This window comes from Dromaius novaehollandiae, chromosome 16, assembly GCF_036370855.1.
Source record: "Dromaius novaehollandiae isolate bDroNov1 chromosome 16, bDroNov1.hap1, whole genome shotgun sequence".
NCBI classification, from domain to species: Eukaryota; Metazoa; Chordata; class Aves; order Casuariiformes; family Dromaiidae; genus Dromaius; species Dromaius novaehollandiae.
Genome location: NC_088113.1, coordinates 7,351,724 through 7,376,490, shown reverse-complemented (window position 1 = coordinate 7,376,490; position 24,767 = coordinate 7,351,724). Strand labels below are relative to the sequence as shown.

At 40.0% G+C, this 24,767-nt stretch overlaps 1 protein-coding gene across 1 annotated transcript in view; it reads right to left on the bottom strand.

Moving 5' to 3' along the window:
* PTPRT (protein tyrosine phosphatase receptor type T) overlaps positions 1-24,767 on the bottom strand; it is a 478,646-nt gene that overhangs the window by 330,383 nt on the left and 123,496 nt on the right. Inside the window, exon 2 of the mRNA XM_064521396.1 lies at positions 16,972-17,097. Coding sequence (XP_064377466.1) covers positions 16,972-17,097 — 126 coding nt within the window. The remainder of the gene's footprint in view (positions 1-16,971; positions 17,098-24,767) is intronic.

Genomic DNA, 24,767 nt, shown 5'->3' with positions numbered 1-24,767 from the left:
GCTGAAGCATTAGAAGGCCCTCCTACCATGCCAAAACCCTCAAAAGTTGCTTCTGTCTTCAGTTCACATGAATTTGCTTTCAGAATAACTGACAAAAAAAAATAAAAGCAAAAAGGTTGGGAAAACTGCCTTTCAACACCGCTTCTTTTTCTCACTCAACACTGAGGACACTAATTCAGAGCTCAAGCAATGCTACTGAAAGAGTTCTGGATGAAGACATTTTGTTGCAGCTTTTTGTTATTTTCCATCTGAGAAACTTTTTAAATTCCTACTGCAGAATAAAGGGGCAGATAATAAAAGTATTAAGTATTTGGTCTCAGCAGCTATGCTTCCTCTGAGAGGCCTCTGCATGTGCCTGGCAGTTCTGCTCCTCTCGTCAAGGATTTCCAGGTTCCGCTTCCCCTGCGGAGGATCTGCTGGAGATGCCGTGGCTTCCGTTCCGTCTCAAGTTTCCTTCCTCCAGAAGACGTTGATGAGGGTGCCCAGTCTTGTCTTGATGTAGAACTGGGGGATACCCAGATCCTGGATCACACCATACAGACAAAGTTTGTGCACAAAGGACTGCCTTTTGTAACGTAGGTGCTGGGATTAAAAACTAACTCTTGTTCATTAGCTGTGCAGGTGGCAGGCAGGACATACTGAACCGTATCTCAGGTAGTCCTATAGATGTGGAACACATAACATTTCAATGCAAGAGTAGTAAGTATAACTGTAAAAAATACAAATATATTTTGCATCAAAGTTTAAACAGCTTAAAAAAGGTCCTTGAATGTCCTATTACGTGTGTCCTCATGGTTCTCTGATGCTGAAGAAGCTTTTGCTTTTTAAAATGTCTTGTAAAGCCTGAGCTAGGTTCACAGACTTGGGCTGAAAAGTCTGTGTGTTGAGGGGGAAAACCCAACTGCATGGAAGTTCATAAAAGAAGTGCTTCCCTTAACACTCTAGGATCCTTGTTTTCAAAAGAAACATCTGCTTTATATGGATGTCTGCATATACATGCAGACATTTAGCCTATACACCTGTGAACAGATCACACACTGTCTCCAGGACAGCCAACTGCACAACAATATCCCATGCCAGTAAAGAAATAAAGGAACCAGGAGTCATCCTACTAGGTGAGCTGCTGCCCTACTAAAGATCAAGTTGAATGCAAGAGTTGAGTCAAATTCTGGTCATTTAATTTGTAGGGGGGGCTGCAGTTTGATGAGAGAGCAACAGGGGAATACATGCAGAAAATGCAGCAGCCTAGAGTCCCTTTGCTCGACTAATGTTAACCATTGCTTTTTAACGTTTCCAGGAGCTGAAACCGTAAGAGCAGAGGCTGACGTGGCTCCAGTCCACCACACCTGGCAACACAGGTTTCTCTCAGCCACGTTCTGTTTCATGGCAATTGCGCGTCAAGTCTCACGTGCATGTTCTAATCCAAGGCTGTGCTGTTTGAATGGCTGTGCTCACTACAAAACACCAGAGGCAAATCTAGCTCTCCATGAAAGAAAAGGACAAATTCACAACTAAACAATTACTTGTAGGATATTTATCCTAATTTCTCAACGCGCAAATGTTTGCAGTGACTTGAGGCAGATTGTTTTGCTGGTAAGAGATGCAAACTGTCAGGAAATGGCAAAAGGCAATTAGTAAATCACTGTCTCTTTTGTAATCACTGATGAAATTTCAAGGTTTTTTTTCCATCCCCTATTGCACATTTCCACAAACAAGCAAGACATCACCTCGAAAATGAATGCAATTAATTTTATTAGCTGAAGCTTTTAAAACAGAATGGCTTCTCATTTACATTCCTGGCAGAAATTCAATAAGATTACTATAATGTTGATTGACTGGTGCTGCAGTTACACCAGCACCCGGAAAAAGAAACAAATTTAATGTTTGTTTAGGGATTTTTAGAGCTAGGTACTTTGAACTGCTAAGTACTTTGAAGTAAAGTTGCAATTTAAATGATTATGTAAAAGTTATTTTACTGTGTGTTTATTGAAGCTGGAACTGTTTTCTTTGCTTCTGCACCAAACTCCTTCACTGTTAGCCCTGCGCATCCAGATGATCAAAAATTAGTTGAATTTTCTCCCTTACAGAGCTGAACTGACCACTAAAAATGTCTGCATAAAATTACATATTCTATCATCTATGTACCTAAACACTTGCCCTCTCTCAGTGCAGCAGCAGTTTTATAGGTATGAAGCAATTGCATAGGTTATTATAGGTGGATAGGGATTTCTCGATTTTACTTTCATATCAGTATAACTGCGGCCACCAGAGTAGTGTCATACTGCCTTAGCAATTTAGGCTAAAAGCAAATAATTACAACAGAAATGCTTACGCTGTCCTGGTTAACAGAGATTTTATAGCAAACTTTCAATTAGAGACAGAAACCTGAAGGCCACAGTGATTAGGCATTTATTTTGGAAAACATAATGGGTTTGTAAAAAACATCATCATTTGTGGTCATGTAAATATTGAGCAAAAGCGGACATTTGTGTTTGAATCTCAGGCTGAAGAAGCACGAGAGAACGACAGAAAAAAATTAATTGCAAATTTAGGTATAAATTCCACAACTCGAATCACTCAACTGCAGAATTACTTTTCTACCATAGTTGCACAGGAAGGCTCAGCTGTGGCCCAAGTGTCACAACGAACAGAGGTACAAAAGGGAGGAGCAACTTTCCTTAACTCAAGCAGCGAGACACCTACACAGTCAATGAATTTCCAGGAGTAAATGTAGGTAAACTGAAAAGGCTTAATCATTGTCCTAAGAACACCTATTAAATAAAGTATTGAAGAGGCTCCAAGGTTGATAAGTTTTTATCACTTTCTCTGCTTCAAACAGATGTATGGGAGTACATACATAAAGACACAGCAAAGCTTTCGTGCTCGGGGAAACAATTTGCCATAGCCAGCTGAATTCTGCATGGGCTATTACATTGTACGTTTGTGACCCTGAGGCATCCTGCTCAGATTTCATTTCTGAATTCAGTTTAAGAAGGTTTTATATATATTCATCATCAAGTGAGATATTACTTATTGCCTGTACTTCTGGAGCAATAAAAAGTATTCTGGAAAAGCAGGTGGGAGGACTGGATTTGGTATCTGAAGAGAGAGAGGAGAAAAAAATAAAAGGCGAGCAAAGAGCTCTGCAGTGACTAAGAAAAACTAGTGCTGGGCACATTCCTCTAGTTAAAATATAGGAGAGAATCATTGGACCGATTCCAATTTGAAGAAACAGCAAATTTCAGGTGAAGCATTTAGAAACATTAGTAGCTTGTTTTCTTCCATAAATGAAGATTAGGTGGAGTCCTTCAGAGGATTTGATGCAATATTTTGTTTTTACTATGAACACTATGATCTCTATTTCAGAGGGAGGATTTTGGCAATTCATCTGTTTTTAAAGCTCTCTCATGCAAAAGGAAATAGAAAGCTGAAGAGGTAGGTGATTGAACGTGAAAGCCAAAATAATTCTCAGTGTATTACCTATGTGGGAAAAGCTCTCATGGATCAGTGTTTGGATCCAAATGAGATGATTTCTGAGCAGTGCAGACCTGCCGCTGTACCAATACTAGGATTTTAGCTAAACATTTGTATCTCCTTGCTTAGGGAGATGTCTGAGAAGAGCTAAACATAACCTAAAACCTAAACTGCAGGCGTGTGGTACATCAGGTTTAGCAATAGGCCAGAATAGATATGAAGCTGTAGTCTGGACCTACACTTGCCAGGATCTTACAACAGATGATGAGGAAGTCAGTTACTTAATTCAGACCATGCATGCTTGTACATATGAAAAAATAATGTCTTAAAGATGAAATAAAGAAAAGGAAGCTTTCCCCCTAACAGACCAAGTATCTGCAAAAATGGGTATGAAGACAGAGGAGACTCTGGAACACGGGGAATGAGATAAACTGAAGTTCTCAATTTGATCCAGCCATAACCCCCAATCCGGGTAAGTAGTCCTAACACACTGTACACCGTGCCCTCCGCTCTGTATTATATCATGGATTATTCATTCTCACCCCATGCCCTACTCAGGATGCAGTATGGGACTGCAATAAAATCTCCCAAGCACTGTAACAACTGACTCTTCTCTTGGGATGATCAGGGACTCCTGCTATGGATCTAAGAACAGAGGAGAACAGCATTCCTGTAACTGAAGTCCTGGTTGGTTTTATTTTTCAGAAGATAGGCATGTCTGTGAAGCAGTCTGTACCACTACCCACACTGCGTATGATCAAGCAAATGTAAAAAGACAGGGCAGACTGCTTATTCCAAGGATGCTAGCTTAACGTGAGAATCTCAAAAAAATGAAAATCGTTAAAAAGGTCCCAAATTTTTCAAATAATGCATTATATTTTTTTGAACTATACATGGCTAAAAAATGTCTCAGCCAACGCTGTGCCCCTTATTTTCCTGTAAGATCTCTAGATTTCATGACAAGCCAGCTCCCACACTGGGGCTGCAGAGCAGGGATGGAAGCAGAGATGACAACCTCTGATAACTGAAGGTTTGCAGGTTCTGAGGCACTGCCTACAGGAAAAAGGTGGCTGGCTGTTTAAAAGTGTCACATGTGAAACTGTGTCTTAAGAGCCACCACTGGCAACCTAACTCCACCTGAAAACCCCTAGTTTAAAAGCACAGTGATTCCACTTTGGAGGAAGATTAGTTTAAGAGTCCCGAAGCACTAATTTAGACTGTGACAAGACACCTGAAAAAACAAATCCACTATAGAGCGAAATCTGGTATTACCACTCAAAGCTTTGAGATGCTTCTTACCTTATGTGTTAGAAGTTCAAATATTTGGGGAGAAAAAGGCTTCCTGTCAAGCGCAAAACTGAAGGATACACTTTTTTCTCTTCTAACAAATGAACAGCTTGAAGAAAAGAGATTAAAGTGCTAAAACATACTGAAAGTTCTAAAAACTAAGCAAGTAGACAAAAGTCCTATGATTTCACAAAACTGGTCAAATACGTATCCGTATGGTCCATCCTGCCCAAAAGTATCAGGCACAGAAGCAGCCCTGTGTGTAACAGCACTTATTTTACAGTGAGTTATAGCTCAGTCTGCTTTGCTGGTTTGGAGCAGCACACTAATTAATACAATCAGAGCCAAAAGTTTCAGAAATCTCCCAATCGTGCTCATTAGCATATACTGCTGAGAGACTTCATAAAGTTCAAAGCTTATCTTGTAGCCTGCGTGCTCCTTGTTTGCTCAGAGCAGCAGCTGGCCAAGCGATCTCCCTTCTTCTCAAAGAGCAAAATTAAATTAGATTAGCTCATCTTCTCTCCCTTGTAGAATTAAGATCATGCTATGAAAACAAGCAAATTAGCTTCTGAAGTCCTGTTTCTCACTTAAAGGGTACAAGGTGGAGGGATGCTTTCTGTACCAATTTAACAGAGTTGCAAAACAGTGTGCCTGTCTTGTTTTCTTAACAGTCTGAAGGAAACAGTTTTACAGATCTACATCCCACTGGCCTTGAAGGCTGTGAGCAACAGGGAATCTCGAGGGATGAAGCCACAAACAAGGGAGAAACGGACACAAGACCTTGAGAAAAGAAGTACAAGAACAGTGTGGCTTCCAGTATGAGCTGCTGAAGTGCTGAGTTCTGACAGCCTCTTGGCTTGTCATTCGGTAAAAATATGACTGAGGAAAAGAAGAAAACTTAGTTCCTAAATAAAGTAAGATAGGGAACAGGAATGTTCAATGAAAAGAAAAGCTTGCAATGTAAGAAAACAGAAAAGAGAAAACAGAGAAGAAAAGACTGCCCAGGCTTGAAAGTCAGATTGAAGTACAACAAATATTTGTGAGTGGTGAATGGGATGGAGGTGAAGAGCTCAAATATCACAGTGATGGCAGATGCCATATAAAAATCAAACAAGTGTATAACAGTGAATCAAGTTCAAAAGGGGCCATACAAATGAGATCCTACATTTAAACTCTAGTTTCTAGAGCTGAATTGCTGCACACCAAGCTGTGAGGTCAGTTGGCACAGATGCACTTAAACAAGCTTATAAAAATGTGTCCCCATTAAACTACCATGCTGCAGCAATTAGACACACTCCAGAAGATCATCCTATGCAATCTGTTCTAGAGGAACAGCTAATGAGAACTAAGCTAAACACTTTTTCTGGTTATGATTCCTCCTCTGAATATTCCCATAACTGTACTGCTAAACAATTTAAACCTATAAAACTGAAAGGGGGAAAGACAATTGTCTGCTGTGGACAGATGGAGTAGTAGCACTGGCCACGAGAACGCACAACGATCACGCTCACACACACAACGTATGATCACAGTGATCAACACATCTTCACTCAGTCATCCTAGACCACATCAAATTTAGCAAGAAGTTAATTTAGCTTACAGTATTTTTTAAAACAACCTGACTATACCCTGGTTTGGCTAGGAATGAGGGAGAAGGTGAGTTGGGTTTTATTGCCACGATTCTTCACACTCACATCTTCAGTAAGGCAACTTGGGCAGATTAAAACATGAAGATGGTATTGGAAAAAATAATAAAATAATTGTCATACATATTGAGCACAAAGGGGCATCAATGGAGTGCAAAGGAACTTTTCAAAAGTTCAGAGTTTCAGAGAATCTGAATGGCAAGTGAGTTTATGAGTCAGACTGGCTTATAAGGTATCACTAACAATTATCCTATGAAAATGCTAACGACAGTACTCAAGGAGTTAGTAACTTGGGTGTTATGGTGACAAATGTGGTATAAAAGCAGATAAAAAAACCACAGGTACTGTACAAACTTTCAGTGCATAAAACATTTGTTCTAAAGCATATTAAGATTCCTGGACTGAAAGAAATGAACCTGCTATTTCAAGATACTGAAGAGGGCAGACCACTTAGGCTCCCTCCAAGCTTGTTCTTTTAGCTCGTTTCTGCCCACATCTGCTGCTGCTGTGTCCACAACAGAGGCACAGCAGGAAAACTGGATAAAACACCAGTTGAGATTACAGCCTGACTCCAACAACATCCATAACAAGGAGATAGGTGGTATTTTCAAAGATCAAAGGGATTTGGCCAGATCTTTAGCATCAACGATATTCTTGTTTTGGAAGAATTAGAGGGACCAAGGAGGCTCTTAAATGCCCAAGTTACACGTTGAAGGTTTCCTATCCAACTTTCCTTGTGATATCCTGCAGATTAACACTGCCATTCCATACACATTACCCTCAGGCTCACACTGTAAGTAAACTTAAAGTAGAAGACTAGGAGAAAAGCCTGTTTCCACAACTAGAAATGTAAACCCTCTGGTGGCAGAGAGAGTCCTTGCTCTGTTTGTACAAGTCCTACCCCGCTGCACCCAGTGTAAGTACTACAAACAAGGGCCAGACACCTCTCTGTTGTGTGAACTGTATTTATAGAAATTATGCTAATAAAAAAAAACATCAACCATTTCTCAAGGTAAATGAGGCTCCAACAGGGCTTGTGTTAGAGTATGAAATGTCTCTGTTCCCTGTGAATCCCCTGCAACTTGGCGGTGCCATTTTACTGCAGCTGCTCATTCAATTCAGAGTTCACATCGTGAAACACGACAGCAAGAAAAAGAGCCGATAACAATTCAGTGAATACAGCTTTTCATTTGAAAAGATTCTCAAACATTTTCAATTGCTTTATCTCGTTTAATTTTCAACATTCATAAACATAATTGCATTTATTTTTCTAGTCAATACTGAAAACAAGTGATAATTTGTAATATTGCAACTTCTAGCCTAAAGGAATACAACCACAACACCAGTTTCCACCGCCTTCTAAACAAGGTGGATGATACGGAGGAGGCTGGATTCCCTAATGCAGAAGATGCATACATTATTCTTCCCCATGAGAATATCAGAGTATTGTTGCTATCAGCTTCTTTTTGTACATATACAAATAACTTTTGGAAAATATACATATTGAAAGCAAGTATTTTTTCATGTGCCAAATTATGTGCACTAAGTATCTGACAGTGGGATTTACTGGGAACAGTAAATGCTAATCTTTCCCAGGCATAAGAAATGACCTGCTTTTTCCCAGGGATTCTAAGTAGCCACAATTCTCAGTGGAACCAGTGAACAGAGATTGTTAATACTATTCCATCCAGACAACCTGCATCCTTTTAATTAAATATTGAAGTATTCGAAAATCTAGACTGTGCCCACAGCCTGTTATGAATCCCCATCCATTTATTTTGAAGCTGGTGGAAAGATTTCCAGTTATCCCAGTGAACACTGAATAAGTGTATTCGCTACGGTAAAGAATTAGTATCGGGTAAATAATGCATAACACTGACTCAACATAAAGCACCTGAGAAAAGCTGAAAATTCATACCAACGCACTTGGCAAGGCTCTAAGTACACGAGGGACTGCGTCACAAGCTTCGTGATACTTTTTGCCTTTACTGCATTCTGCCAGCCTCAGCTTTGAATGCCTGTTTAAGACTCTTCACTTGGACCACTTCTGAGGAGTAATTTTGCCTGCTGTTTCCTCAGTGCTTCCTTTTGTAAATCCCTATCTTTCAGTGTCTCCCTACTCATTCATAACCATCTTCTTGCCCCATGCAGATTGCTCAGATCATTCCTCTCTTGGACTTCCTTCCAGTTGGGCCTCCCATCCTTAGCTTGCTAACCAATCTTCCGGGGCGTGGGGAATCGATGGAGAAGCTCACAGTTTGAAAAACAAAATTTAAAATTCAGACTTGAAGGGTTTTGAGAAATGCCTCAGCTCTGACTAGACCTGCAGTATTCCCTACTCCAATGAATTTCTTCAGTATCAGGGTCTACCTCTCCCTTTTCCTAAAATATTTGTTCCTACCTTAGTCGTCACTTTGTTCCTTCAGCTCCAGGAGTATTCAGGATCTCATCTTCACCGGGAGGACACCCCCACACATACCCAATCCCTTGTTCTATACCTAGGCATCTTGCTTACTTCTGCTCTTCCGTCAACACGCTTCTTTTCCTGTTGTGAATTTTCTAGTATCAGTGAAAGAGCATTATATTATCAAACATCCCCTTATTATAGAAAGAAATTCCACAAAAATAAGCATTTAAAACAGAAGATCTTAGTCTCAAAGCTTGTTCTATATAGTAGCCTTATTTCAATGCAACCATAATTACATCTGTAGAATTTAAACTAGATGATTTTTTAATCATTAAACTACTTGGAAGATACTTGAATCAAGTTCCTTACATGAAAAGAAGCCTCTATCTCCCCAACTCTTGAAGCTTTTCAAGTTTTTAAGGAAAAATGTTCTTCCATTAGTGTGGCTATGTAAAGCTGTAACTTGGCTCTCAAAAAAGAACCAGTTTTAATACCTTTGGCATCTGGACAATGGGCCCTAATAGAACGCAAACGGACAGATTAAAAAAAAAATAGAATGCGTCCTAAAATGCTGAGAGTCCTCAGTTCCTGCTTAAGCCAACGGGTGCTGAGAAAAATTCACGTGCTTCAGTACTGAAGCCACAGAGGAAGAGCACCTATGTCGATGGCTTTCTTGTCCACCCTCCCACTGCAACGCCAGCTGATGTTACAGCAGCGCTTTGGAAGTGTTATGCTCTCACTAATGGCAGTAATGGAAAGGTCCCGACATTCACAAACAGCTCTGTTTCTAACAGCTTTCACAGAAAAGGATCAGAAATAGACTGACAACAGTTCAAATGTACCATTTAACACATCAAGGTGCAGTAACTACATGTATACCATGCATACCAACAACATCCCCTTCAGGGTCATTAAAGGTCTTTCTAGAAGTCACCCTCTCAGACTCCTTTTATAACTTTTTTTTTTTTAATATATCATGCATGTTCAGAGAGGGCAAAGCATCCTTGGTAAGTTTGATGTCAGGATCGAAGTACCATCTAAATCTACATGGCTACATGCTTCTGCTGACTTCTCTCCTTAGTGCACGAGAAGAAATTCTATTTCGCATTCACAACATGAACGACAAAACATTAAACACTGAGATGTAATTTCCCTTCAGCAGAAAGCCTCTACAGGGGTAAATGAACTTAATTAACAGTATCTTGTATTTTACATCACAGAAGAGTTCTGCCTCACTTTTAAGATTTTTAATTTACACGTTTCTTTCTTCACACACACTTATGCCAAATAGCACATCACTGTTCATATAGTCCATTTAAAATCAACAGGCCTACTCGCAGAGCAAATGTACTACTCAGTGTTATAACACAGGAACACAAGACCATAAGCAAATGTTTGATATGAATAGCCTTTAAGACTAATCCCATTAAGTTACCTTTCTGAAAGCAGTTCTGTGCAACAGAAGTAACAATGGCTTGTGGCTTTCATTGCTGGTTTTCCCAGCACATGGCTATGATTTAGTTACAGATAACCCAGATCTGATAGTCAAAATAGTGATATAGTAGATATATATAGTCAAAAAAATATGAATGGCAATTCAGTCTTCTGAGAGACAACTAAACCCAAACGCTGGGTTCCCAGCAGCAATTATGGAATCAGTTATAACAACGGCTTTGGGGGATCTTACTGGACAGAGTACGTGAAAGCAACGGAAGGCCACACAGTGCCAGAAAAGTCTTCTCTAGTTGCTTGCAAAGATGCATCTCTCCCAAATCTACATTTGTAAATAGGCCAAAACAGTACACTTTCCCAACAGTCAAAACATTCCTACACACGTCCACTAAAATAAAACAGGGAAGGTTGATCTCTTGATCAACCCCCAAAACTCAAGTTAGTGTAAATCAGGAACAAAATTCCAGAAAATGGGGAAAAGTTATCTACCACTGCAACTATAAAAAGCTACCCCCAAACACAGACATGAAGCTGCACGGTAAAGACCAAAATCAAAGAGCACTGGAAAGCATCCAGAGATCCCATTCTGCTTAGAACTTGAAAGCTGAGAAATGACTTTTAGTTCATTGCCTAACAGCAGACTAATCTATTTATTTGTATGGAAGTGAAAGACTGGGGACAAACATATTTGCCACATCCTTAGTAATTTCCCCTGATTTTTCCTTAAAAAAAACAAAAAAAAAACAAAAAAAAAAACATACACAGCTGAGCCAAATTTCTTCCTCCATCTCAGACAAAATTGGATCATGATTCATCACATACACAGTTGGGTTTTAATTTATTCCTTTAACAAGTTTGTTGGTGTATTTTCTTGTAAGCAAGAATTAATACACTCAGACAGAAGAAAATGTTAATTTTATTGCACTGCCTTTCAAATTTATAAATGTTGCGTCTAACTCCTGTTGGCATTTATTCCAGCCTGAAGGAAAAAAGGCGACAAATATTTGACCTGTGTGCAGAGGTTCTCCGTTCTTTCTAAAAGTTAACAGTGATTTCACATCAGTGACGTTCTGAATGAAGTTAAAGAATCCTGCGGGCATAGATGGAAGGCTATCACTCACCTTCCTCAAGAAGAGCTGTTCTGCAGTTATTCATTCACGCTAACTCCATGATGTCACTCACCACAGAGAGCAAGGTGACACAGAAAAGCATTTCATCCATTAGGCTAACAAAACTTCACTCAGTTCAGTGGAGCCCAAGTAGAATTTTGCCATCTGGTACTCATATATACATCATGCCTATGACATTTGCCTGCTAAATGGGTAGTTCACGAAGCAACACTAATGATGATAACCCTTCTGTTCTTCCTTTCAGCAAGAAGCTCGGAGAGCCCTCCAGCCACTAGAACCAACAAGCATACCCAGTTAGATAAGGGAAGAGTCCCCAGCGCTCACCTCTGCAACAACAGAGAAGAAAAATTCGGCGACAAATTCTCAGTGAGGTACTGCAACGTACTGAAGGAAAACAAGGAGCTACACACATTCACCAGCTCTTGAGCTGTGTTCACTTCACAGGACCATGTAGTACAGATATGGAAGTAACCCATTTGTGCCTTAACCTTGCCAGCTACTATCTCAAAATGTCCACCACTATCAGGACTGAGTACAGATTCCTTCTCCAAGTCCACATAAGGGAATGGAGCAAATGCTGACTGCTTCTTTGAAGGATGAACCTGACCGCTCAGTGTTGCAGCTGGCATTAGATTTTCATACACACTAATAGTGTAGTTGGTATCCATTTGGTACTAACCCACCATAGTTTTCTGAAGCAACATAAAACAGTTCAAATCCTTTAGCTCTGTAACTGTAACCAGAGGAAGGACAAACACATTACGTGTGCCAGTGGACTTCAGAGCCAGCGGTGTAACATTAGTTGTCTGCTACTGAAAAATGTCATAGAAATAAACACACAAAAAACATAAAACTACTCAGTGCCATTCTCCATGAGGTTAACAGTAAACCTAACACTGAGGAATGCTGCTGCAGAAAGGCACATGACATAATGGCTTGGTATTCAGAGTGGGATCATATTTAATACAATTAAAGTAATTACTCCAATCTAGTCAGCCCTAGTTAGGTCTCCACTGCAGTTAATTAGTAAATGCTGGTAAAATGCTTTGAACATGCAAATGTTAAATACTTTCATTATGAACATTATTCTTACAACTGCTGCAAGGGCAGACAGGTCCACAGTGCTTGGAGTGCTACAATGTTGTAACAGGAAGGAGGGAGAAAAAAAAAAAAGCAGCCAGTATTTCTGACTGACTGGTTTTAACATTTTAACTTTTTAACTCAAAACATTTGCTTGTTGTGCTAACCAGGTATTTGCCTCTAAAAATAAAGAAATGCTCAGGCCCTTTGTACTTGCCAAGAAAATACCTTCTGTGATCCAATACAAACTAAAGGACCACATCCATCTCACATTATCTAATGCTGGCACATAAAGATCGAACATTTTCAGAAAAAGGGAATAAAAGCTGCATGTTATAAATAAAAGAGGAGCAGGAGAAGACCCGTTTGCTGTGAAAACTGAACTTCTGCCTTGTCAATACTGTCATGCAGTGCTGAATCCCTATTCGGTAATACAGTTTGGACAAATACCCAAAGACGACAAGGAAATACAACAACTGAAGGCACGGGTTAGAGGGAAGGAAATGAGACATTGCCTGTCAAGAAAGAATAAAGGATTGGGTCATGTTCAGTCCTGAGAAAGTAAGACTTCACAGAATCACAGAAGGGTTGAGGTTGAAAGGGACCTCTGCAGCTCATCTAGTGCAACCCCCCTGCTCAAGCAGGGTCACCTACAGCACATCGCCCAGGATTGTGTCCAGACAACTTTTGAATATCTCCAAGGAAGGAGACTCCACAACCTCTCTAGGCAACCTGTGCCAGTGCTCTGTTACCCTCACAGTACCCTCACAGACTTAATAGTCTACAGCTATGTAGAAGAGATTATAAACAAGGCAGCAGTTGATTATTCTTCCTAGTCAAAGATGGAGCAAAAAGTAACAAGATGAAGTTATGAAAGGGAAAAATGGAGGCTGAGAAACTTCGTAACTCAAACAGTTACTGGAACAAGTAGCCGAGAGGTTGGAGAATACTCATCACTAAGGCTATTCAGGCTCAAATAAACACCCATCTGTTAAAGAATATTGTTATAATCTCTCTTGCTGTTATGTAAAGAGATAGAATGAGAGTCTCAAAGTCAAGAGACTGGTTACTCACCTTTCATCTCCTTCTGATTTTTGAAGTATTTATTCAAAACAACAAACATTTTGGTTATTAATCCCCCAACTAACACTGTTTCCAGCCCTGAGGAATAAATCACAGAATTCATGGAAAACAGTTTATTTCCTAGTAATGGTGTAAAACAGATTGTCTACAAACTAGCTCCACTGCTAATGGAGCATTTTAATTCCTCTTTTCGGGGCATTTTAATTCAAAAAATCAAGAACAGAAAGTTGTCCCTGGGCAGAGAGCTTTGCAGCAGTGTGTCTGTAGACAATCGCACAGCACTACAAACTCAGGCTCTCATTCATGGTACCGACCTCCTTTGAAGAGCACTTTGAGATCTAACGATGAAAAGTACTGTAAGAAGTGCTAGATATCATCATTAGTATTCAGGAGGACAGAATTCTGTGGCTTGGTTGAATTCAAAGGGGCCTGCTGGTGCTTATGAAAGCCGACACATTTACAGAAGAAAACAGCTCTGACGGAAATGTTAATGTAGACTGACCAAGGTGGGGGGAGACCCTGCTTTCTGCCAACAGCTCCCAGCAGGTTGTGCTGCAGACTTATTTAGTATCATTGAACCACTCTACGGCCCACTCGCTCTTTTTTTTTTACCATTTCCACACTCAGGATCCCACAACATATTATTTTGTTATATTCCCTCCTAGAAAAGTAAGATACTGTCTGAAACACCATTCTGATGAAGAACCTTTGCATCACTGCTCACCTCCTCAGAACCCTGTGCAGCCTGGCACTCTCATCACTACTCTCCACACTAACGAGCTTCCCTGGCTAAGGCTGGCCACCAGAAGATGGTTAGTTCACCAGCACCTTTTTTGTCACCACCTCTTACACCCTGCAGCTCCGTGGATGTACACCCTGCTGCTTTCAGCTGCTGCGGAGAAATTAAATGGAATGGAAAGTTAAGCACCCATTAGTCTAGTACTCTAGTTTTAAAGATGTCCCTGCTTGTAGGAGCAGAACGTGCTGTTCATTAGTTTATTCAGCTGGCTTTACCACCAGATGAGCTTTAAGTAAACACCCTTTATCCTTACAAAACAGATTTTCAGTGAGTAACCAATACAAATAAAATGCATTAAAATTCTGTTCAGCAATACAGATTCTCAATAATAGCTCTAGTGTCTCTGCTAGCTTAAGGCAGTCTAATTGACCATGATAATTTACTTCAAGGTTCACGCGATGTGGACAGTTCTTGAAAGCATGTTTGCTACTGGAGCCATCTGTACATACTGACTGCAGTCAATCTTCTCTCCTTTTTCTACCTACTGATTTTGCCTTTTGCTCTACGTGAATAGCCATGCTCATGTGAAGAACTGAGTCATTTCCCCTCATACTCCTTAAGCCTCTTTAGGTAATATTTCTTTATCAGCATATTCCAGGTGGTTGGCAGCTTCACCTGTTGCATCTTTCTAAGTACATAAAAAAGTTCTCTGCATTTCTTATTGTAGGTCCAATGTTATTAAATTCACAGTTGCTCTGAGACCACTATGTATTTAATTATTTCTGCTTTAGGATACAATGGAATGAAAGTACTAAGAGTAAGACCACATAACTCACTGTATTTTCTTAGTTTTAGAAGAAATAATTTTGAAAGCCTTGTGAAAAAATACATCGTACTGTTTTGTTTTGGAGTGGGGGGGTGGAGGTTTGTTTTGTTCATTTGTTTGACTGTGCCTTTCTAGCTAGACTGTTGTTTGTCTCTTATTTTTCCATGGTTCCAGTGAGCTAAGAACAATAATACACTCTCATATGGTCCCCAGGTGGCTGAAGATAGGCTTACATTAACATTTAGAGTTGACGTTAAACTCCTCCAGTCCAAGCCATGCAAGCTCTTCCATTTATTTCTTGCCTCCCAATTTGCCTCAAAGTCATACATTTTTCTTGTTCCTTCTGATCATTCTGGGATCAGATAATTCAAAGATCTGTCTTGTCTCTCTAGCTAGGTATACTAGTGAAAGGGAGTGCGACACAGAAGGGAGGATGCTAAGGAACTGTAGGGACAAAAACGGCCTCATTAAGAAGGCAACACATCTGGAATGAATACAGCTGAGACCAGAAAACAGTAGTTATTAACTTTCATAATTAGCTTCCTTTAGTATAGCAAGGCCAGAACAAGTGTTACACACTTTGAAAGACAGTTTCCAATCAAAGCTGTAATAAAAAAGCTTAACTGACCACTGGTGATGGAGAAACTGCAGTGAGCCTGGTACCTTGCATGCTAGCTTTCTATTGACAGGTTTAATACACAGGGGTGAAGACTGGGCTCTCCACCAATGGCTGCAGCAGGGAGATGTTGTTCTATCAGATATACATGGTGTCCTTAACAGACACTTAGCAATTTCACATCTCTTACCCCAGGAATTACAGGTGTAAAAATACCGCTTGAGCATTACACATGTTGATTCTGCAATTTAGCTCATGCTTGTCAGAGTGCAAGGCACTAACTGGAAACAAATCCATCTTTCTCAGAACTGCAATCAAAATCTTAACTGGCTGGTCAGTTCTGCTTGCCATTATATGAATGGCTTTAACAGAGCTTGCTCTCTTATTTTAGGTGGCAAAGACCAGCAGGTGAACTGTAATTTTTTAGAAAATCTTAGTGTACTTTCTAAAAAACAAGTTCTTTTCCAATGTGAACAGAGCATCCCACAGCATTTTAGAAAGGACAGAGAATTTATTCCCATACACACCACAGCATAATGTTAATTTCCAATGAGAAACAAAACTTCCAGAAAAAAAAATCATTACTGGGAGCTCTCCAGAGAATATTTCAAGTATCTTGTGGAAGAGGATGTTATTGTTAGATGTTCTCAATATATGTTAGCAACTTAGATATTCTGGTGACTCCCTCCGTGGGAAATATTCTTCTTGCATATGAAAATTTCAGGATTTGAAATCCCAGTATAATAAGACATTGGTTACTAAAGCTAGTTCTTTCGAAATTTACTTGTCCTTCTCAGGATTAGAATTTAAAGCAGTTGATTAAAATCTGAATGCTAACTGCAGGGTCCAGTGCTCCTGGAGGTCTCAAAGCTTTACTTTTTCTGACTTCCTGAACACTCGTCTCTCCGGTAAGAGCACTCTGTGACCCTGATCCTGAAACACGCAAAGGCTGGCCAAACCTTGGAGTGTTTTATCTAAAACAATCATTCTCTCTCTTGAATGTGGAAAAAAAAATAGGAGTAAGGGACAAAATGATTTAGTAAAGACATCAAGTGACGGATACTGTAAAAAGCCATCTCACATTCATGAATCCTGTTGTCAGATTATTTTAAACACAAAAATCAGTTTCATAGCACTGAATAAAACACTATCTCATATGAGCTAATAGTTGATTCTCACAAATGATAATATCGTTAAAAATTCTGCCCTGTCGTTGAGGCTTCCTACTTACCAGTTGGAACAGCAGGATCCATTGTTGGCTTTTCCCAGGTATTGATCTGCTCCCAGGTAAATCCATTGGTCCCCAAAGCCACACTATAACCACAGTTATTGTAGTGCTCATCAAATGAACAACCACCTAAAGACAAGAAAAATGAATATATTCTTCTATTAATAATTTGTCTCATTTTCTTAGTTCATTTACATCAGTATTTTGCATCCAAGTTTCCAAGAGGAAAAAGTAATAATAAAAAAATCATTTTCCAGCATATTAGGTTTCAGGCAGCAGGGAGGAATTCCCTTGAAGCTATCTCAAAAATATTTTTTGAATCTTCTGCTGTTTGAATCCTTTAGAAGCCTTTCTTTTCTTCCCTCCACGCTGCTGTTCCTTAGGCCAGCTGGCTTAATTCAACCTATTGTCTTAAAATTTTACAGTGCAGTTGCACACGATAAGCACGTGCATGAATATTTCAGTTCAAGTCTCAGTAACTGGTACCTAACTACAGAAACCTTCAAGTCAGGTATTCAAAAAGGAGGAAGAAGTAACCTACATGCTGAACATACAATCACAGTTCCACTGTTCTTACAGCAAAATCTTCACTTCATTCCACTTTTAAACCTTGAATTACACAAGGTTGGGTTTTAACTACTGTAAAGTCCAATTTCCTTTCAATTATCTTTCACATATCACGAAGCCTCACGCGGCCACGACTTGTCCTCAAAGTCTACAGTACTTTGGGGTGGAAGCCTTCCATTTATAATGAGAGAATGACACGGGGATGGCAGTTCCACACATCCCAAGCTGTTGACTGAGTGATCTGTCTTCCTGCAATTCCCGCTATACTTGGAAGTGTTTAGACATCATAAATAACCTGGCAGCTCTCTGAGCATTTGTGAATCAAGAGAAACCCACAAACAATGGCATGAAATTTTGCATTACAGCACAAATTTTAAAAACTTGCGTCATGCAGACAAATCAAGCTAGTTGGTGCCCATTACACTGCCTCAGGCACATTCCTCTTCACTTCCGCCCAACTTGGGCTGTCAAACCCATCCGAGTACTGACTCCATTAGAAAAAGCAGCCTACGTCCTGTAGTCCAGACCTTAACCGTGCCAATGATAGCTCTGCACTGCTGTGGTTTGCTCTCTCGGAGAAGCAAGGATAATTTTTCTGTGTAGATATTAGTCCTTCAAAGTCAACTGGACATATCTAACACTTCTGGGGTTGAAAGGACTCAGCAGCACTCAAGGCTACATTAACTTGCTCTGCCAGCCAAACTGCCAATTGCTCTTGACACTAATCGGAGAATTAGATGCACAGAGATGTCCCTGACTCGTCACTACTTCCCCCAGGCTGCACTGTCTGAACATCCACGATAAACAGCTGGAACACAAGTGATCTGTGGCTCCTTTGCAATGAGGGTCACCCAACACAGGGACATTCAGGCCTTCTTCAGTGTTCACTCATATTTTTTGATTCTCTAGCTCCCAAGAAAGGCCAAACTTGTCTCAGCTCCTATGGAATGCTTAATAAATAACAAACCCAAATACACTTCAAGTCATTATCTTCATTAAATCCTTATGCTATTAAAGGACTTTATGTGCACTCTAACTGCAATTAGCTTTCCATTAAGTTGTACAAAACTTAACAAAAGGAACTTATTTCTTAAGCTTAATCAAGTATTTACTAGAGGGATTTGCAGGATAAAGTACCTGATGCCCAAAATTACTGTGTTGCTAAAGAAAAGTTTAAGGTGAAGCTTGTCCGAAAATATTAATAGCAATTCAATTTTGATATATAATTTTGATAGATTGTATATATTTTATAGATCCATCTATAGCAGATTTTATGACTCCTACAACCTTGGCTGCCTCTGTCTCAGCAGTTCCCTCCAAGTCTTTCTGAAGCTTCATTTCTTCTGCAAGTTTTGACAACTTTCCTTTACGTTTGCTGCACTCACTAAACTTTCATGGCTGCCGAAATAAGCAGGATTACAAGTTAGCTGTTTCCCTAACTTTTTATACCATTTAGGTGAAAAAGACTGCAAACAAATACTGTGATCAAGCCAGACAAACACACAAAGCCTCATATACATAGAGAAAATTACAGGTTCTGCTATGAAGATCCAGAAGACAAACAAGGTAACAAAGTATAGGGTACAGTCCCTATTTAAGAGAGAATGCAATTAAAAGGATTAATTTACCAAAAGTAACAAAACTGGAATTTGGAGAGGTGAATTTGCAGGAAACGAGGATGGGAAGAAAAAGCTCAAGTCAAATCCAAGGGTGCAGGCAAGCCTACTGGCTGCACAGCGAGCACAGAAAGGTTGGATCTCGGCTCTCAAAAGGAAGAAAGCCTTGTCCACATCTTGCTACCACGTGGGTCAAAAGAGAGCAAAATTAAAAGTAAAGACTCCCGATGCAAGCCATACTCACCGGGAGCTGAAAAGCCTGTAACCCTTCTCTCTGCATTAAGACAGCATACGCTACGTGGTGTAACAGGAAAGAAACTTCAGAAAGCGGAAGGACTGAATCACATCGTCAGGAATATTGCAGAATTTGGGGCAACTTTAATAGTGTCCTTTGCTCGCGTCAGCAGAACAAATATACTGCGGGTAGTGCCAGGGCCTAGCCTTTTTGCAGAAAGAAACTTGACATTACAGCTACAATCGCTGGTCATTGAGCCGTGTTCAGGAACACGGCCTTAAAAATCCCATGCCAACTGCAGCTCAGGAATTCGGGACCCACTGTGCTTTTCAAAACGCAGTTGTCCACTCCTAACCGGAAACCCAGCCTCAGAGTCCAGTTATACCCTATTTTCCACACTATTTCCTGCAATAAAAAGCCAGCAGACTAAGCAATGCTCAGTTGCACCAGCACAACACCTCCGCAATCAGACCATGTCTTGGTGACAGCTCTGTCACCGCATGACCTCCAAGCAAAGGGGTCAGCTCGCTCTGCCCTACAGCGTGGCGGCTTGCTGGGGCCTGCAAACACACATGGACCAGCTCTGATAAAGTCCGATAAGCTCAGATGGACCACTCTGAATAGGACCAAGCTCTAGCTTAAGGAAGATAACATAGGGGTGTGAAAGGGAAGAATTTGGTGGGGGTGGGGGTGGGGCCATACCACAACGCCTTTTCTGTGGAATTTTGTTGTCCCAGCAGATGAAAGTGCTCCTTTGTTCCTGTGGATGTTCAGAAAAGTAAGCGCATAAGCAAGCCAACAAGGAAACACAGGATAAAGACACGTTTGATGTCCAATTAAGAGCGGCGCGGTTCCCCTCACGCAGGTATTCTTAGTGCCAACGCGATGACACTGTGCGATGCACTTTGCGTGCTACACAATTACCTAGAGGCAAGATCCTCGGAAAATCAGTTCGTCTCCGCTAATGAATTTCAGGTTGGCCTGCAAAGGTATTAATAGATTTTAATGTCCACTTAAGTAGGAATACTAAGTTCAAAATGGGAAGGCCAGCTAAAACCAGCAGACATTATCTCCGCTGTCAGTGCAAGCTTACTATTCAGAATCTTTTAAGACAACATGTCACCTGTGTGGATACCTAAACGTGAGCTACATCTAAATATGCTGGAATAAAGAGGAAAAAAGGGTAAGGTCCCTCTTAATGCATAATCATCCATCACTGAAACGTAACTGCTTGGCAGCAGAACAAGGCTACTCATTAGCAAACAGAAAAAAAAAAATCCGCAAATTTGGAGGAAAAGATATTGTAGGATGAATTGAGATACCCGGGTTGCATGTTACAATTTTAGCCACAGTACCACAAAGGCGCTTTGAAGAAAACAAAAAACATTCGCACAATAACCAACACGGGATTCTGCATCTATTCGTTGCTAACCAGGGTGAGGATCTTTGGAAGCAAAGGGGAATCCTGGAATCTATCAATCAGCTAAAAACTAATAGTGGAAAGTGGAGTTACTAAAACGGGACAAAAAGAAAAGGAAATGACGGCGACTTCAATAGTGCCAGATAATGCACGCGGCGTTGACCCTTCCTTTTCACAAAATGAAACCCAAACAAGAAAGAAATCCTTCCCTGCCTGGAAAGGTTCATCCTGAAGCAAATAACGGCTTACACAGGAAGGATAAAGCCTCCCTTGTTTCACACCGCAGGCTCGTAACGATGCCACCGCTCATCTGAGTGATGCTAATTAATCTTGAGCAGACCTATCATCAGCTACTGCGTCTTGCCCCCGGATTAAATGTAAACCAGCCTTGCATAAATTGAATGCCTCCTTTGAATATATAATTGAATTTGCAGAAGTGTGTGCCAGGGGGGTGTTTAAATAAGTGCACAAAAATGATAAAAAGGACTTCATGCCATTATATCTAATTCAGTAAGCAAAAATAACGGCAGGGCACGTTCCAATTAGCGTTTGATTTATTTATTTTAACAAATCCAATTAGTAGAATGTTTTATAAAGTCATCCAATGTCAAACTCTCCCAGACTCGCTGCATAAAAACAATACTTCTAAAAAGGGATAAAGAAACACACTGATGTGAGAAAGCTCATTCCCTATCCTGTGTTTTTTAGTACCCGCAGAAAACAACACAGCATCAGACATAATTTGATCAAACATTCACAGCATCCCCAAGGTGAGGTAGAAGAAGAGAGCGAGAACCTCAGCAACCGCATTCCTCCCACTCCAGACCTTTCTTCTGCAAGGAGCAAGTACCTAGTTACACACACACGAGTTTTGCTTTGCTTTTTTAAGTGGAAATTATAAAAGCATGTATAATTCCAAAATCTTTTTCCAGGAACATCACTTTTGAAATTCTCTCGCAAGAGCCGAGATTTAGTCCTTCAGCTTAGACCTTCTTAGCCTCACAAAATAGGAAGAGAGCACAAGAAGAAACAAATGCCGTAATAAAGAGGTCGTGCTTACGGACTATAAGAACTGCAGAAGCTATACCACCACTGTTTCTGATCCTTCATTCTCATCTTTTACAATGACGCTGACGTCTACAGAGCTGGAAGAGATGCACTTGGCTCATTAGGATAACAACTTCTACCGCGGGAAGTATTTATCATACAGAAATTCATTTCTAACTCATTTTTCAGACTGTAAACTCCACGCAGCATTAGAAAACTTACTGTATATTGTTATGGGGGTGGAAGAGAGAGAATAAAAATGTAAAGCTCGTGCTAAGGAGCTTTGTTTAAGACAGTATAAATCTTTTTCAGAGATACTGGGGTTCCCGCTCCCAGGAAGAGTGAAGCTTTGGGTGCCTTCTACTCCATCCAGAAACATTAACTGACATCAGAAACAAATACGAGCAGACCAAAATGCCAAGTTTAACCAAAAAGCAGATTCCACAGACAAAACCTATTTCCAATTACTACTGTCCAACAAACTCAGCTCCCAGACATCATGCTGAAGAGAGAGACAAGTACAAAGGGCCTGGAAGAGGGCACTTGTCACTTGGGATGTCATTAGCGTTAAGCGTAGCACCTTAGAAGCAATGTTCTGCGTCGCCTTTGCCATCTCCATAGTACAGGTTGGGAAGTTTCACAAAGGCCAACACTAATCAGGCATTTCATTTTTCAGGAAATCATCCTTCTGCCATCATCGTGTTATCAGTCTGCTCTTACAACTGACCAACTGCAACCAATACTTTTGCATTTTATTATTCTATTTATTTTATATTCCCATATTTTCCCAGGAAAAGGGAGCTGTAAAAAAGAAGAGAGATCATTATTGAGACAAAGAGCACCACATATGCTCGATGCATATTAAAACTCAGGCTCCACGAGGAAGAGAAAGATGTTACAACTACCCAAACAGCAGAAAAATCTTTGATCAGATTTTGCACCTCATTATTCACCAGAGGATCTACACTGGGGAGAAACTGAGGAATAGATTCCCTAGCCTATAATAAGGTATAAACTCCAACTTGAGCATTTGTAACATCTTTTTCTTATGTGAATTCTCCAAAAATTGAATTCAGACCTAGCATAAATTCAGCGAATTCACTCAACTATGAAACACATCCACTAAAAAAATCAGGCTTTCCTACTGCTGGTGCTCGCAAAAGCACTCCTCTCACGGTATCCTGATGCTTTGTGTTTTAGAAGCAAGCACCAATGCATCAAGGATTCCTCTGTGCTGCAAACCCGTTCCTGCATGTGACCTGGGTTCTGCTGCAAGTACGATGACTTTCGTTGATTCTCTGCTGCAAACATTAGCACTCAACTCTGAGTCCAGGAACGGTGCATCGACCACAGGATGGTTCCATTTGCTTCTTTCCATGTTACTTCCAAACGTAGTATTATTAGATTTGGATGCCAGGCTTTTATCTATGCTGAAGGGTGCTAGTTCTCTGAGATAGTGCTAACAAATACCTGGCTTAGAAATAGGTATGGATTAGACCTCTCTATACCATTTTTTTTTTTCTTTTTCAATCTTTGAAAAAACTGAGCGCAGCTTAGAAAAGCTCTTCATTTCAACTGCAAACTGCGATGGCCCTAAAGTAGACTAGACATTGGATATTTTGCATCACGATGCTTTCAAGTGCTATCAACCTACTCAGGAAAACTATTGTACTATGGGTATACATTTTTTAAAGCCTTTTCCAAATTTATATTTCAACAAAATTGCTCTCTTTGCAAGTTTAATATTACACATCCATTTCCACACAAACTGTGTCTAGCTTATGATCATAGTTTCCACATACACATATACATATGTGCACAGAGATAACTACTGGTTGTACTTTCTTTGCATAGGAGTCTTGCTATATTCAAAATACTGTCGGGACTGTGTAAAGGGCCATCTAGGCTCTTTCATAATGAATCTCACTAACAACATACTCAGCTTAGTTTAATACTATGAAAGCAACAGATTGAATAGCATCTAGCACAAACTACAAAACACCTACTTCATCTTCCCAGCACTAGCAGAGTTTTCTTTCAGCACTTCTTTGAAGACACTTTGGTCCTAAATGTGGACTAGAGTCTGCCGAAGTCTACCAGTTATCCTCCTATTTCCATGGGATCACTTTGCTGAAGAACAGGCATCATATCTGGACTCCTGTTATATAGCAGAGAAGTATTTAAGCTGTATTTCCTCAATTTGTCAGGTTAAACTAACTTTTAATTCTTAAATTCATTATTGTAGGTTTCTCTCTCTGCAAAAGCTTGCCCACACGTATCTCAGCCTGAGCACTAGACCAGCTCCTACATTCTTTACTAATTCTGCACCTCATAACCATCAAGGATCAGTGAAATCACTTTGAAGTATCTTAAGAGCACAACTAACACTGTGTCATTTGTTCAAATTTATATGTCCAAACCAAGGGTAACTCATCTAACTCCACTTGCCAGAATGCATGTCCTATATCTTACACCAAGAATATCTTTTCACTTCTGACTGCTTAGCTGTCACTATTTCAACAGCTCAATATTAGAATTTTATTGCTCTATTAAAATGCATATATCTATTGCTCTATTAAAATGCATATATCTATATAGATCCATAATTTCAGTGGATTTTTTCCAGCTATAGAACCAAACCAAGTCAGTTTATATACCATACCTTTTAAAAGAATACTAACTTTCCATATTAAGTTTAGTTTAAGGCTGCTGAAACGTATTTCCTTTTTGTGAAGAATTTTCTTACTTGCCTATCCACCGGTAATGGAATTCATAAAATTAACATTGGTTTTAGAAAACAGGATATTATTAAACTGACATTCCTCATTTGCTTTTTTAATGCTTTCCCTTAATCAAATCTTTTTAATTCAGTAGTTGGATACCTTTCCAACCCTGAAACAGGCTCCTCCGGTAT